At 36.8% G+C, this 15,882-nt stretch overlaps 1 protein-coding gene across 8 annotated transcripts in view; it reads right to left on the bottom strand.

Moving 5' to 3' along the window:
• Positions 1–15,882, bottom strand: part of CEP192 (centrosomal protein 192) — a 95,722-nt gene that overhangs the window by 44,938 nt on the left and 34,902 nt on the right. For all 8 annotated transcript variants that reach the window (XR_007509777.1, XR_007509778.1, XR_007509776.1 and 5 more), the window contains 13 exons: positions 15,675–15,800; positions 14,615–14,758; positions 14,350–14,413; positions 13,534–13,673; positions 13,312–13,404; positions 12,203–12,318; positions 9,369–9,545; positions 7,417–7,507; positions 6,510–6,686; positions 5,754–6,014; positions 5,417–5,535; positions 3,255–3,364; positions 742–883 (listed from right to left, as the gene is read on the bottom strand). Coding sequence is in view for 2 of the 8 variants with exons in the window: in XM_049830384.1 (XP_049686341.1) it covers positions 742–883; positions 3,255–3,364; positions 5,417–5,535; positions 5,754–6,014; positions 6,510–6,686; positions 7,417–7,507; positions 9,369–9,545; positions 12,203–12,318; positions 13,312–13,404; positions 13,534–13,673; positions 14,350–14,413; positions 14,615–14,758; positions 15,675–15,800 (1,760 nt within the window). In the remaining 6 variants the exon portion in view is untranslated. The remainder of the gene's footprint in view (positions 1–741; positions 884–3,254; positions 3,365–5,416; positions 5,536–5,753; positions 6,015–6,509; positions 6,687–7,416; positions 7,508–9,368; positions 9,546–12,202; positions 12,319–13,311; positions 13,405–13,533; positions 13,674–14,349; positions 14,414–14,614; positions 14,759–15,674; positions 15,801–15,882) is intronic.

Raw genomic sequence — 15,882 nt, 5'->3', positions numbered from 1 at the left:
ATTCCTTACAGTGTTAAAGTTAACCCATCTTTATTTTCTTTTTATGCTACACTATCTTAGTAAGTAGGACTTGTATAGGATTTGGACATTTCTTTCCCTTCACAGGGCTCCAAATGCTACAGCAACCTGTCTAAACAAAAGTGACAGGTCCATTTCAAAGACTAGGTCTCTGCCAGTCCTCCAAAGACATCCTCCCAGTAAGGGACCACTTCATTTGAGGGAGTGACGGAGATGAGGGTAGCCTCAGCACTGATCATTCTTTTCATGAGTACCGTACACACCACATTGAAAGGCTGGCATACAGGCTGGACAAGGAAAAGGCCACTAAGCCTTTGTATTATATCTCTACTTCCATCCCAGACATCAAAAATTCATTACAAGGAATTAAGTGGTTACAGTCCTATTAGCACTACAACAACCAATGCACTTTGGAAGTGCCTATGGGGGGTGGGGGGGAAACAAACCCAACACATCTCTTCAAATGAAGAGCAGGAAGTTGCAGATGAAGTGAATCGTGTCAGTTGAGTGAATAGTTTAAAAGTTAACATAACAGTTTAAACAGTCTATATAGAGAAAAATTGCAAGAGCCACCTAGATATTCATTAGAGCCATTCTCATTATAGAGCCAGCTCTTTCACTTGTAAAGTCAGTCAGTTTTCTTCATTGACATTAAAATCTTCAATGAAAGGAGATGCACCTCAGCTAGGTGTTATTTGACAGTTACCCTTATAGTTATATTACCTGTCTGATTCCAAATGACGTCCAGGAGACTGCTGAAATCCATCCCGATCAAAAGTGGAATATCCAACCACAGAAAGGATAACCTTACGCATATTTGCATAAAAAAGATGGATATCATTTGTCCCCCGTGGGATATCGCATACTAAAAATGAGAGCAATAGAGCAATTCTAATAAGAACAAATCTATAACACTCAGAAATTACACAACAGAGATTTGGGATATAGACCTAGTTAATAATCTGTTTGCTAAGATATCCTGGATCATTCCAAAAATTACTTACTACAAATTCAGTTATCAGGTATAAATCAACATGAACATGAGTTGTAACACAAATCTAAATACACACCAATTTTAACTTCTTAATTGTAAAAGATATATATTTTCCACCTTGATACAAATGTTATATACTAATCTGATTCTATGCCAAATTAAAGTTAAGGTTTACTTTTTTTACCCTGACAAATAAGATTCATACATTCCTATGGCTTCACCAGAAGAGATTCACCTTGACAGAAGTTACTTTTCAATTACAGCATCCTGTAAAATATAGTCAAGTACATAGTGATACCTAGAAGTGCACAAGAGGATTTTGCAAAGAATACTTGATCAGAATTCCTTCCCTCCTCTTTAACAATACATCCATATACAGACAAGATGCTAGTACACATTGCAAACTATATTCATTTTGATGACCCAAGTACAGAACTCACAAAACTTTTCAGACTGCTTTAGAATAAATAGTTGCTAGATGTTAAATATCAACTCGTCTCTGTTCAATTAGTAATTGAAGCATACTTTAGCAACTAGCAATATATTAGATCAGTATGTAAAAGATGTTCGGCTAGTGCAGTAAACCACATGAGTGTTAGAGAGTAGCTGAATCTGGTAGCCTTTAGAGACAATACTGCCACCGGTCCAACCAGCAGCAAAGTTGAACATGTGTTCCAAGTAAACACCCACCCACACATGAACACACACAGAGCCAGCCACACAGACCAACCCAGAGAGAAACACTCAAACACTCACACAAACACAAAACAGTGCCAATGGCCTTATTCTGTTCCCTTCTCTGGCTGATGAGAATGAAGACTCATTACTGGGAACAACAACATGGATCCCTCCAGCTGCTGACCCTGGGCCATACCACACTGATGCATCAAGTGAGCAGAGTGGTGAAAAACTGACACCTTACTATTTCAAACACCAACCTTCGTATGTCATGTCTTAGTAGGTTTTTCAAATACCTCTGTGGATTAAGGCAATAAGGAATGGAGACCAAAACAGGGATCCAGCTTTACATGAAAAGCAATCCTTATAGCCAAAGCATTCTATTTCTTTGAGCATTTTTTTCAGCATCATCTCTTTAACAGTATTTCATTTAAAAGGCCAAAAAGTAAAAAAGTATTTAGATGTTGAAAAAAATAACTTCTCACCTAAAAGAGCATCTTACAGAAAAGAAAAGAAAAAAAAAAAAAGAAATCCTATTTCTTAATTCTAGGTACCACTATTAGTTCCTGCAAAGTATTTGAGTAAATAGAACAATTGTGACCAAATAGGGAACAATAAGCTATATTTCACAAATTCAGGAAAGTGCACTCTCAAACAGAGAGTGAAAAACATTAGGATGCAAGAGATAAGCCTTGTTTTCTACAGAAAGAAAAAAAAAGTTGAACTACCATTAGCAAAACTCTAGTAATAAGGCGGTAAGAGATAATCAAGGATGCCTAGGCTCTAACACTGGCTTAACAAATTCAGAGCATACTCAAGAACCCAAGTATCTTATCTTCACTAGGATTTCACCTCAACCAAGATGAATGATCAACAATCTTTACTTTTCCAAGTAAAGACAAGATACCATCAATACGTAAAGAATCAGACTACAACCTTTATTCAGTTGTAGTAACCTTACAACAGTAAAGTCTTTCCATATGTGAATACAACTAGTTCAAGAAATAGGTTTGACAGTAAGCTTGTTCATGACACTTATGGGATTGAACAGTTCTGGTGGGGGGTGGGTTGGTTTGGTTTTTTGATGGTTTGGGGTTTGGGGCAGGGCGATGGGTTTTTGTGGTTTGGTTTTTTTGGGTTTTGGGTTTGTTTTTAAGGACACCTTTACAATATACTGCATTTTTTTAACAAATACCTTGTTAACACAAGCAGAAGTATAAAAAAGAAGTTATTTAATTTGGGAAGGTAAATACAGCAAAGCAAAGCTATCTGCCTCTCAATTTTCAGGTATAAGATATATCTGTGTGCAACAAATTGAATATTTCTCAATTATTAATGAGACAAATAGTCTCTAAGTTTCATTTTGCTAGGAGAAAAGTACAGTAAATTGTTTAAATAGACAGGCATTGAATGAAAGAAAGCAAGTTCCATCCAAATTGGGAATTTTGCTTCTACATTTATCAAAAAAGAAATAGTGGAAAAATAACTAGGGTTCAAGCCTAAAAGCACATTTTTCCACCCGAAAAAAGTATTACATTTTTCTTTTAAGAAGCCACAGGCTTACCTTCTGTCACAAGCTGCTCCCCTTGAAATTCTTCATCAAATACAATGTTTCTCAATAAGCTGTTTTCTGGGATTATGTGTTTTTCTACCTCAGGTTTATATATCATAGCTCTGTTAAAGAGATAAAGAAGGAAGAGTCATTAAATCACACAAAGTATTGGAAACAACAATCTGAAAAGACAGGTAAGACTGGTAAGAATTCAGCACAATTTTAACTTTATAATTTCTCGAATACACCAATCTCAAATCTGTGAGCATTCATTTAAAACTGAAATCTTTTCATCATCTTAAAACAGTTAAAATAATACCTGCTCTAATGCTGCATAGTAAAAGGAACCACTGAAATACTGGCTACTATACACTTATCTTTCCAAGATATTTGTTCTCTACTGTTAGTCACACCTACCTAGATTTCTGATAAGTACATCAGGCATCAAAGTGATTTTTCAATCACCACAGGAAGCAGGAGAATGCTATTTTGGTTGTGAGTTAAAGCCTTTTGAGGGGAAAAATTGACGAGTCAATGGCAGAGTGGCAGCAGGTTCCAGCCAACAGCAGGAACATAGAGCCAAGGAACATGACTGCCAACAGGACAGAGAAGACTGGGAGGCATAGTGGTATAAATAGACCTGGGAAAAAATGGGAAGCTACAGGTCAGGAAGAGGAAACCTGGCACTCCAATGGGGTCTGAGCCACAGAGGTGGAAAGAATACCTCAGCCCTACTAACTCTCAGGTCTAAGGTACTTACCAGGCTGCTGGCTATGTATATTTTTGGAGTGAAGAACTTGAGCCACAAGCTGGCAGACTAGGCAGATTACTCATTTCACATTCCTGCCCCTAAGTCCCAAATCACATTCCCGTTCTAGTACCCAATTACAGAATGGGGTTTGACTGGCTTACAGTACTCTGGCATTTCAAGGAATCAGTATCTCTTCCAAATTATCAAGGGAGACTTCAGAGAAGCTCCCACTAAGAAACAACCAACTAGACCACCATGTTCAAGACCCAAATGCCATGCCTGCTGGCTAATAAAATCAGCAACAAATAATTTCACTCACACACCAATGTCCAGAGTCTGCATAAAAAGTTTCCAACACTACCTATATAGGTGCATCAAGCTTCTCAATGGGTTTTCTGTTGATCAGCAGATCAAAGCTTTTCCCCAAGTATTTCTGCCCTTTGAGAACGTTTCAATGATAGTGAGCATTGCCCAGACAAAACAGTTCCTACAAAAATCAGTAACAAGCATCTTCCAAGATAAGCCTATTTTCTATCAAGAAGGTCAAAAATGCAGCTATTCCATGAGCTTTTTAGTCAGTCATACAGTTAAGTTCAACTATGTTTAATACTTTATTTGGATAACAATAAATACAATGACTTTCATAAAGTTTCAGGCAATCACATTTAAAAGCAATATTGAAATACTACCATTTTAAAATTTTGCACTGAATAACGATCATCAGCACCTTAGTACTCTGCTTATTCTTAACATTTTGCATTATCACTATACACAGCACAAGTCAAGTGCCACTTACGTCATTAAAAGCAGAGTATGCCATTTTTATGCATTTGAGTCAGGCAAATTGAAATACAGAGTAACGTAGCCTCTATTTAAGCTTGGTAAGATACATTCTACAAATTCCCTTAGTGTGTTAATGAGTGTATGTGGATGTTATTTCTCTCAATATATATCTACTCAAACACTGTCTTTGTCAACAGAATTCAGCAAACCAAGATGCGAATCTTGTTCAAAACTTAATACTACTAAATTTCATTACTACTACTTTCATGAGCCTTTTCCTTAAAAATTAAACCTGGAAAGAGACACCAAGATAGAACACAACTCTTTTCCAACCCAAAAAAGCAAAAATTTTCCCCCAAACCCAACACACTCAAATTCAAGAATGTAAGAAGCAAATAAACCTCTTAACTAGGATTGTAGCTACAATACATAAACAAAACCACAAATTAACAAATGAAACCCCCACCAAACAACCTACCAGATATAAGACATACTAAGTCTCTCCATATCATCACTGTCTTCTGGTTTGTTCTTGCTATTTTTGGAAGCATGTTAAAACTATACTTGTGGCAGCACACACCTCTAGTTTTAACTTTTTATTAAATATCTGTCTCTGTTACAATAGCAAAGTACCTCTTACCTACGATACTGCTGCCTAGAAACTTCATCTCCACAAAAAAAACATACTGTTGATACCAAAGTGTTTGTTTTATGGAAGTTCTTTTCCTTTTCCATTGGATTCCATGTTATAGTAATGACCTGATAAAATAAATAGACAACATACTCAGAAAAAAAACAAACTTGTTAGCACTAACATTTGGACTACGAGTCAACAGATTACTGCAATGCAAGTGAAACAGGATTTAACACAATTTAAGTAAGATTTTAATAAAGAATTAGTAAGACACATTCTCATTGATTGCATTTATTTTAATTTAAATTAATAAAACTTGCTCAGAATCAGGTATTATACTTACTTCATGTGTTCCTTCTCTTAGTACAAACTTCTCTGGAGATACCATCATTACCTGAGGATCCATAACTGTTTTTGTCCGTAGGTTTGCAAAGCACAATGCTTTAACATAGGCAGCCCTAGAACCTGTATTTCTTATGCGGAAGGAAGCTTTCCTTAATCTTGCAGGCAATAATCCATCCAGAGTTACCATGTAGCTATCTGAGAGTTTTTTAACATTTTCTAAAGTTATATTGCTTGTTCCTCCATATCCAGATAATGGTATCTGGGGGAAAAGGAAAAAAAAAAACACAAAGAAACAGTATTTCAAATGAAGGAAAGCTTCTTACTAAACTTCTGCACAATATGGTAAACTATACACAGAGTTACAGAAAGACAAATGAAAATGCTTAAAATGTGAACTGAAAAGACTGCAAGAAATAAAAAAGCCTAAGTTCAACATTTTTCAAGTTCTACTGAAAATTAATTTAAGGCCTACCTATAGAACAAGACAAGCTGAGATTTTTTGACAGTTCTAGAGTTAAAAATCTTAGGCTACTTCTAATACAGTATACAAAAATCTTTCTTCTTCCTTCTTAAGGGGAAAAATTGCATGCAAAAGTGACACTAATGTTCAAACTGCAAAATATAGCACCCATACAATCTTTAACATGTTGAAAAGTTTCAGCTTTTTGATAGAAACAGCTAGTCAGTACTAGATTTTAAATAATTATGAAAAACGTATGTTTAAAATTATTAGAAGTTAGGTTGGGACTCTTACAGTAAACTTAATTCCTGGCTGTGATCGAATCCCCAGCTGTTTGATTTCCAGCTTTGCAAAGAAGCAAGTTATTCGAGTAGGTGCAAACAACAAGTATATGTTAGTATCTTCTTTGGGACGGATTTTGAGTTCCCAATTACTAGTTAAGCGTTCTTCTGATCCAAATATACTTTGCAGCTGTAAAAAAAAAAAAAAAAAAAAGACATCAGAAATGAGTGACTACAATAGGAAAAACACAGAGCAGTAAGACTTACTTCACTAGTAACCCAAAATTAACTTCTTCAAAATCTGGATTAAGTCAGTTGACAGTGGCATGTACTTAAAGTCACAATGCTTAATATGCAACAAAAAAAAAAAAACAAGTTCAAGAATCCCCACAATAAGCCTCTCAGTTTAGACCAGATTTTTTTGCCTTCAATGCACAAATACGGTAAGGCTGAACTTGACCAGCACTACGTTAATTCTCTCTCAGTTAAGATTTCAGATATCAAAAAACCTCCTTTAGTTACAGTAGTTCCCAAAGGCTAATTCCAGTTTTTCATTCCCTCCCTCCCTCACGTACACAGAGTCCTTTGGAGTGAGGAATCCCTCCTGCAAGAAAGGCCACTGACAGATCACTCCACCAGGTATCGACTCTTGTGTTGTTGTGCTACAGCAGCTTGAAGACCTGTAAACTGAGCTGCAGTTTGCCACAACACTGTTACGGTTTCACATCTTCCTAAAGGTTGCCAGTGTAGCTTAAGCTCTGCTACCATGTCTATCTTGGCAGTCTCAGAACAAATACTCACAAAGCCTGCTAGTCACTGACATTTATAAAGGAATAACACTTCAGGGCAAAGACATTTTTATTGTAAACATATCCTGATAATTGTCATAAACACTAAAGAGAAATTTTCATGACAGTTACCTGAAAGCAGTCTTGATCCTGGCCTCTTATCAACAGTCTTAAATGTTGGGTCACAGACAGAGAGTCATTTCTTAGAGTTAATTTCTGCTGGCTGAAAAATATGAAGTTTAGTTATATTTTACAGCAAATATAAGTTAACTGCATAAATTTATTCATGGAAATAATGGAAACATGACAGCCAACTTTAAAGTCATTTCATGAAAAAAAATCACCTCTTGGAACAATAGAATATGTTAGCTAGAAAGTAATTTCTGTGTTCTCAAATTTACAGACCTTACAACATTTATACACCATTACACATCAATCCTCACACAGCAAAATAACCCCAAAATATATATAAATACAGCTTTTCTGAAGTTCAAGTATTGTACTTAACAGCTTAAACTTTTAAAGCAAGCAGCAGTTGTGTCAATACAAAAATTCCTTAAAAAACAAAAACAAAAAACCCAAAACAAACAATAAAAAAACTAAGACACAGTTTTAATTAGATTATCCAGAGCCACTTAGTTATGCAGAAACAGTCTTGTGAGTAGGCTGGCCCAGATTCACTGGAACAGTTGTAAAGAACTAAATTAAGGATAACTTTTCCTTTTCATGTACTTTTCAACACAACAGTACCACAGAAAGTTATGGCCACTTGGCAGCATCAGGTTGACCAAAAAGGTTTTTTTTTCCTCTCTGATATATCCTGGCATTGACCAGGCTTCTGGTACTCAGATCCTTCCTCAACAAAGGAAACCTCTCCAGAAAGAAGAGCAAGTGCCTTTGTTTTTTGACTTGTTAAAATGACAATCACAGGAGGATGTGACAAGCTCTAAAGCTAGTTAAAAACATCAAGGAAGAGGAAGGATCATGCAGATGAAATCAAAGAGGAGGACAGAGAGAAAGCAAAGCCTCTCCCTGATTTTCAGTGGCAGGCACTGTTCGGTACTCTGTTGGAACAAAGATTCTACAAATAATTTCAGGTTCCTAAAACCAATGGTGCATCAAAACTATTTTTCAGAAGGAACACAAAATAAAAAGGTAGCAGCATACAGGGAAGAGAAAGTAATTCCCAAACACCAAACAGCCAAAACTACTATGTTATTAATACACTATCTTAACAACACAGAAAAAATAGGAATATAGCTATCAGAAACAGTTCTTGGCTACAAACATGGATCACATTTATACAACAGGAAACATTTTTAGATTCCTCAAAAAGTTCAGTATGAAAACAACAGTTGAATAGTCTCTAAAATTAATACTTACTAGAAGTCCAGAGATCTGCAAAACTTGCAGCCTTTACATACAAAAGAAGCAAAGTATATCTACACAATTATGAAGAGTTTTACTAAATCAGGGCATAGTGAAGCTGTAAACTTGAAACTAAAAAAGTCCAGACAAGAACTAGTCTGAAGGATAAAGTAATCATAATTAGGGATGCAATGGATTCTCCATCACTACAAGTTTTAATATTGGAACACATTCAAATTCAAATAAATTAAGGGATGTTCAACAGCCTATGCTATTTGGATGGTCAAACTACATTACCAGACTGGATTCTTCTAGTCTTAATGGATGAATGGAATTAAAACAAGCATAGGAATGTATTTCTATCTAGAGATAGGTGTCAAAAGAACCAACATAATTTTTCCATCAAGTTGCTTGAAAAATATTTTCCACTACATTTCTACTTACATAACACACTAATCTTATAGAATCAGGTATTATTCTCACAATAACCAAAGAATCCTGAAGAATACAAAAAGGTCAAACAAGATCACAGTTTGTTTCCAAAAATTTCTTGCACAAAAAAATAATTGTAATATACTGCTTCTCTCGAGTCATAAAACAGCTTAGTTTATCACCTCTGGATTATTAATGTGAATAAGAAGTTTTACTTCAAAGAAGAACAATACAAAATACTTAAAATGATATTCTGTATGAATGGCTGCCCAATTTATACTTACACTGATGTTCCAAGTGTTACTCCTCCCCAGGCAATGAACTGCTTGTTGGACAGAATGGGTGGGATGTCTGAGCAGCCAGCAGCTGTAGACACAGATCTGTTTTCCTCAGACTCCACCTCACCTTTTATCACCACTTCATACTGAGGCCCAGATGGCAGCACAAGGATTTTCAGAGTACTTCAAAAATAAATAAATAAATTTAAATCCCACCACAGAACAAAATTAGCTGATTAAAACAAAACATAACTGGAAAAAAAAATTATAGATAGGCCTTTTTAAACTACCTTCTTAGGGGGAAAACACAAATATCTTTTTTTTTATTTTATGACAAAGGCCAGCTTTAGGCATACCAAAGTTTAAATCCTTTGGGCTGTAAATATGCATGCCACATGTACCTCAAGCAATTTTCTGAAGTATTTCATCTGGAAATGGTTCAGGTAAGTATTTCAGAGACTATAGCTAGGCAAATTATTTTTTTGCCCATGCTAACTTCTGATTATTTTGACACACTAATTTTGGAGACAAACAAAAGCTGGCTGTCTCTACATAGATTAAAGAGATATCTTTTGAAATACCTGCAAAATGTCAATGAAGTTTTACAAGCGTGAGATACCCTGAAGCATCAAAATTAAACTCTGAATCCTGTTAACAATGGTAGCATTCTAAGCCACAAACCCAATATTTTTTTCTCACTTTGTTTCCTGGGTTTGCTGTGAAAAAGAACACTGAGCCCACAGACGGGGAACCAGCCACCTACGGCTGGCCTTTCATGGTACAGCCTCTACCCTATAGGACACAAGTACAGTGCAGATGACTACTGCCTTCTTCAGGCAGCACAGAGAAACAGATGAATGAGAACACCAGGAACAGAATCAAATAACGAAGTAGAAAGAAATGGGCTAATACTGAAAAGGAAAGCTAAGCAAAACTAGCAAAGAAAACAGAAGAAACTAGACACACAAACACACAAAAAACCCACCCAACAGAAGAGGAACCAGGAAAAAGAAAGTGCTGCGTAATTAAGGGGGACAGAAGCCAATAGAGAAATAAAACAGAAAGCTAATTTATACCAGGAAGGAAGTGGAGATTCAACATATCTAACCAACAATACAGGAACAGAAGAAAAACCAATCAGAAAACCAAAACTGGAAAAAAAAATCCCAAACCAAACCCGAAAAAAAGGCATAGGGCAGGAAGGAAATTAAGCTTTTAAAGAATAGGCTGAAGCATTTGCTATAGCACACTCACTTAGAGCCAGGAATGAAACTCAAGCACCCCCATTCTATGTGTCATTGAATTCCTATGATGCCTGCTGACATACCCTGTGCCCCACGCTACTGCCTAGAACACTATCCTGGGCCTTGAAAAAGAGGCAGAACCAGAGGTAATCACCCGATCCCTGTCCCTAAGTGAGCTGGGAGATATGCAAAAAGATTTCAGCCATCATCCAGGTGAGCACATTATCACCTGGCTGCTATGATGCTGGAATAACAGAGCCAGTAGCTTAGAATTAGAGGGTAGGGAACCAAGCAGCTGGGATCCCTCTCCTTGCCCCTGCTCCAGCTAGGACTTATCCAGTAACATTGCAATGAACTTCCCCCCTTGCTCCTAGCCTGGCTAGCAACAAGGGATTGTTGCTGCATCCCATCAACAGGGAACATGAACTCTCATTACTGCTTTAGTTAGTTTATTAGTCTTTTTGGCATCACTTGCAAGTGGACTGCAAAGTTTCCAACCCTACTGAATACTCTGAGCCTGTAAAGCAAAGCAGTTATGTACAAGGCCATAGGAAAGCAAAGATTAATCACTTTGCGTGCCTATCCATTAGGATCATACAGTCATTAGCACAAAACTTCTCGTTGTTTAATTTAATGCACTGGGTAGGCCTAGTTAAGCTAGATAGTGAAGCTGAACATATTTTGGACTGATTACTTTTGTCCATTCTTGCTCTATTACAGCAGAGACTGGAAAACATGTAACAGAAGAGGAACAGCTGCTCTGGAAAAATGAGTCTGACCCCTAACATTGCCAAAAAACTCCTACAACACCAGAATAGTCACTTGAACCAATCAAATCTGTTTCACAGAATGAAATTCGACAGGTACTAATGTGCAAAAACATGAATGCTTACATCTGCAAAGGAACATGTACATTAATGCTGTACAGGATTTACAGCTGAACTTTTGTTTATGGCAGCCAAAATTAATTAATACATTTGATCCTGATCTGTGCTTGAGTTTTTTCATATGTAAAATAGAAATAACATTTCCATTGTCTCAGTGGAGTGAAGAAGAGGGAAGCAACTGAAGGGGCTGCTGGAGATAAGTATTTTAAAGCTTTGCTGTACTTTAGAAACAAGTACCATACAAAGAGCCTTAGGGACTTACTCCATTTATTTACACGAAACAAGACTCAGGACATCTGTTGATCTGTGATGGGAAATACTAGCTACTCATTGTCAAGCATGGGAACATGTTGCCCAGGGAAATCGTGAAGTCACCATCCCTGGAGATGTTAAAAAAATGTGTAGCTGTGGCTCTTCAGGACATGGTTTAGTGGGCATGGTGGTGTTGGGTTGATGGTTGGACTTGATCTTAAAGGTCTTTTCCAGCCTAAATGATTCTATGATTCATTAAGCTATGTACAGCAACAGAGGGAGGTAATCTATGGAACAGGTGAACCCTAGTAAAAATCTACTTTGTAATGAATGAGAACTCTCATGAAAACAACTGAATTCAAAGTTCCCCTTGTGGGTAAAACTTTTAATTTGTTCATGACCTTGAGGTTAAAAGTAGCTCTGTTTAACACAGCCAGCATGAAATCAGTTATGTTACCTTTCTGTAGTCATTACATTTTTTGGAAAAAACAGGACAGTCACTTCTCGTTCTTCTCCAGGAAGAAGGAAAAGATCCTCAGGTTCAACAGCAAAGCAGCTGTCCTGATCTGACGTCTGAAAGTGGGTAAGGGGTAAAGGGAGGGTTGGTTACTCATTTTAAGGGAGTAAACATTTCTACAACATGTAATGCAATTTGGTCACGCATCTGAGAGAATTCAAATATACCTGGCACCTTTAGAACTTTACCATAAGCCTGCACTAGTTAAAACTCTTCTAAAGTTGGACACTCTGGTACAACACTGAAGGGGCCACAAAGAGATTTAAAGAATTTAACAGTAAGTACAACGTGGCAATGGTACACCACTAGTGAAGTAACATCACTAGTCTCAACAGTGGTACCACCCATTACTGGTATCAATTAGTATCCAGTATCATCACATTGATGTGGAATTTGTGATACTAGTCATGCAGCCTATTTCCATGGCCTCTGCTCCAAGAAATGATGGGCTTACAACCCTCAATTATTTTTTTTTTTTTAAATGTAGAAGGGGACCAAATGCTCCTGTTGACTTTGAAGTGTGTCTACCTTTCAGTCTGGGACCATACTTTCCACAGATTCTCAAGAAAATTAAAGTCAAGTAAAGTGATCACATATCTGAAAAGAATTCGCTTCATACTTGGGTTGGCAAGATGTCCACTGAAAACTAATGCAGCTTCGTTAGAACAGAAAATAAAGAAGTTTCCCAATGCTAATATTCCTCTTTGCTCTAAATGAGCTTTACTCCACCAGCTACATTAATATCTGCTGTGCAGCACAGGATTCACTACTTTTACATATTTGTTATATGCTTGTTAAAATCTATTTGTTAAAAAACATAAAAGTATGTTTGTTAAAACAAGTATAACTAAAGCTGGGTGACAAAACTCCCATATACTTTCTCCAATAATGTGAGCTAATCTCTTTGCTGTCATTCATTCTCTTCATGTAAACTTGTAAACCTTTTGTCAAACCACCCAGGTGAGCTAGGATCCCAAGGCTCAGCTCTAGTTTCAGTACAACATTAATGGCACAAAACTCATGATTTCAAGAGGGAGAAGCCAACCTACCTTAACTTTCAAATATACACCAATGTTTCCAGCATTTTTCAATGGTAGCTGCTGTTTGGCTGTTGAACCCACACTAGCAGACAGATGTATCCTCTGGAAAAAGTAAAGAAGTGTGTGAGTATGTACATATATATACATATATAATAAAAACAAACATTACAAAAGTAGGCGGCTAACAGAGGCAAACTATTATTGAAGCACACTTTGTAAATACTTGCAAACCTGTAAGTCTTTTGGAGCATGTATCCTCGCTATTCCAGCTCTTGCTCGGAGAGGAATACTTTTAATCACACTGCTAGGTCCTGGACTATCCACTTCCACATCAACTCTGGCCAAGAATTCATCTGCTGGACCCAAGGAATCTAGGAACAATTCCATGAATAACAAAAGCAAGCAAGTCTGCTAGCAGCAAAGCCCATTCCTATTGATGCATGTCTCACTTCAGCTACTATCCAATCTTAACATATTGATGTTGTGGTGATATTAACAGAAGTTCTCCCATTACCCTGGCAACACTTGTTTTTCTTTTAAATAAAGTCTCACAGGATCTTATTTAAGAGTTTTACCTTTCTGTCAAATGTGGCTGAAATTGTCCCCAAAGCAAACAAAAAAAAACAACTTAACACATTAGCCAACCTAGTTGATACGTGTACTATTTATTATTTAGGAAGCCAGAAAAACCTCAGAGGTTTCTTCAAATTTCTTATCTATTTTGCAACTAATGTAATGTTTTCTTACGCGATGATTTAATTTCATCAGCAAAAGGTATAAAGCAAATTGCACACATTTTGCAGCAGATAACCACTTTGTACAGTTTGATACTGAAGTACAAATACCCCTGTTACATCCAAAAGATTGACATAGAAGTATTCTGCCTCCTGTTATCAAAACTGAATGTGATGCCCAAAATATTAGGGGACACAAACCAAAGACAGAATGTTTCATTTTAAGTTTGCAGCCTGTTCCTGCAATTCTAACACATGCATACATTTTAAAGTGAAATTTTTTTCAGCTGAAGTGAAAATCAAATTGCTATACCTGAACAAGAAATTTGTTTCTTAGGTGCATGGAACAGAACCCAAACTGTTAGAGCTTCAGGATCCTGAAAAAGAAATTGGTTGATTATCTTACAGGAGGGAGATAATTACTGAAGAGAAAACAAAAACAAAACAAAACTAGCAACAAAACTATACTGCTCAAATAGGCAGACTCCCCAGAAATCATTACAGTGAACTCAGATATTCAGAACTGTCATTTCAGACAGCAAGTAATAGGAAGAATCAGCCAACTACAAACTACTCACTTGCCCATCATAGCTTGCATGTATCACATGATTTACAACTGATGGAGCTGCTATCTGAGAAACTGCATCCATTTGGAGTGATTGTTCATTAGAAGGATTAACTGGTTCCTTGGAAAACGTGAAGCAACGCCAAGCTACTGCATTCTGTCAAAGAAATAAAGTATTAAATCTCTTATTGTCACTAACAATAATGCTGACAAAACTGAGAAATGCAAGGCAAGTTTTGAACGATCTAAGTAGTCTGGAAAAAATAAAGATTAGCCTGTAGTTTCAGTTGGTAGGTAGTAGTCCAGCAAACCCTCTAAAAACAGTCAGAAACCATTCTGCATTAAAATGACACAAGCTAGAACTGGTTAGTTTAACCCTTCAAGACCAAGCCTCACTAGTCACCAAGATGACCTGATCCATCTTAATATAAGGCCAGTCCTTTCTTGTCCCCCCACATAAGGAAACAAGACCAGCTCTTCCCACAGCCTAGCAAAAAAATATGAAATCTGCATTGCCACAGATATGCAGAGAGGAGCATACCATAACCTGTAATACAAGCTATTATTGTCTAGTGGAAGACAAAGCAGATAGAGTGAAGAGTCCTGCTCTTGCTCCTGCAGAGGAAAAGAGATTATGTTAAACTTGCTATGAAGCAAGTTTGGCTGCTTGTTTGAACAGTGGAATACATCTCTGTCTTCTCAGAGGGAAGGATTAGGCAACACAACCCTTTTGCTGTCTGCTGCCCTGTGCTCTCAGATCAAGCACCACAGAGGCAGCAGTCCATAGCTGGGCTGCAAGAAAAGGAAAATATAAGAAAAAAAACAAAACCAAACCACTAAACAAAACCTCACACCTATCCCAGAAGCAATTCTGTTGGTACTATTGTAGCCAAATCAGATTACCACCTTGCAAAAAAAAAAATTACTTCCTCGCTAACGAAAGTTTTCTTGGGAATCCTACATCTAGTGTCCAGGGTATGTTTCTTAATGACATATAACGTGAAGTGTTTTGATATTAAAATTCAGTAACACAAGAAGTTAACGTTCACATACAGGAAATTTAATGTACTTACAGCATTAATAATAAGTCTTAGTGGCACAAAAGCATGGGTTTTGTTGATAAGTTTTAGAGGAAGAGCCTTCCAACTGCCAGAAGTCAAGTCACCAAAATCCAGATAATCTCTTTTTCCTGTTTCCAGCTGGTTTTAAGGCAAAGCAGAACTTATAAGCAAAATCTCCAAAACACACTATCATACAAAAGCACCAGGCAAGTAAGGATGT

The sequence above is a fragment of the Accipiter gentilis genome, chromosome 27, assembly GCF_929443795.1.
Source record: "Accipiter gentilis chromosome 27, bAccGen1.1, whole genome shotgun sequence".
In the NCBI taxonomy this organism is placed as follows: Eukaryota; Metazoa; Chordata; class Aves; order Accipitriformes; family Accipitridae; genus Astur; species Astur gentilis.
The sequence above is the reverse complement of the archived record's forward strand: the minus strand, read 5'-3'. Positions and strand labels throughout refer to the sequence as shown.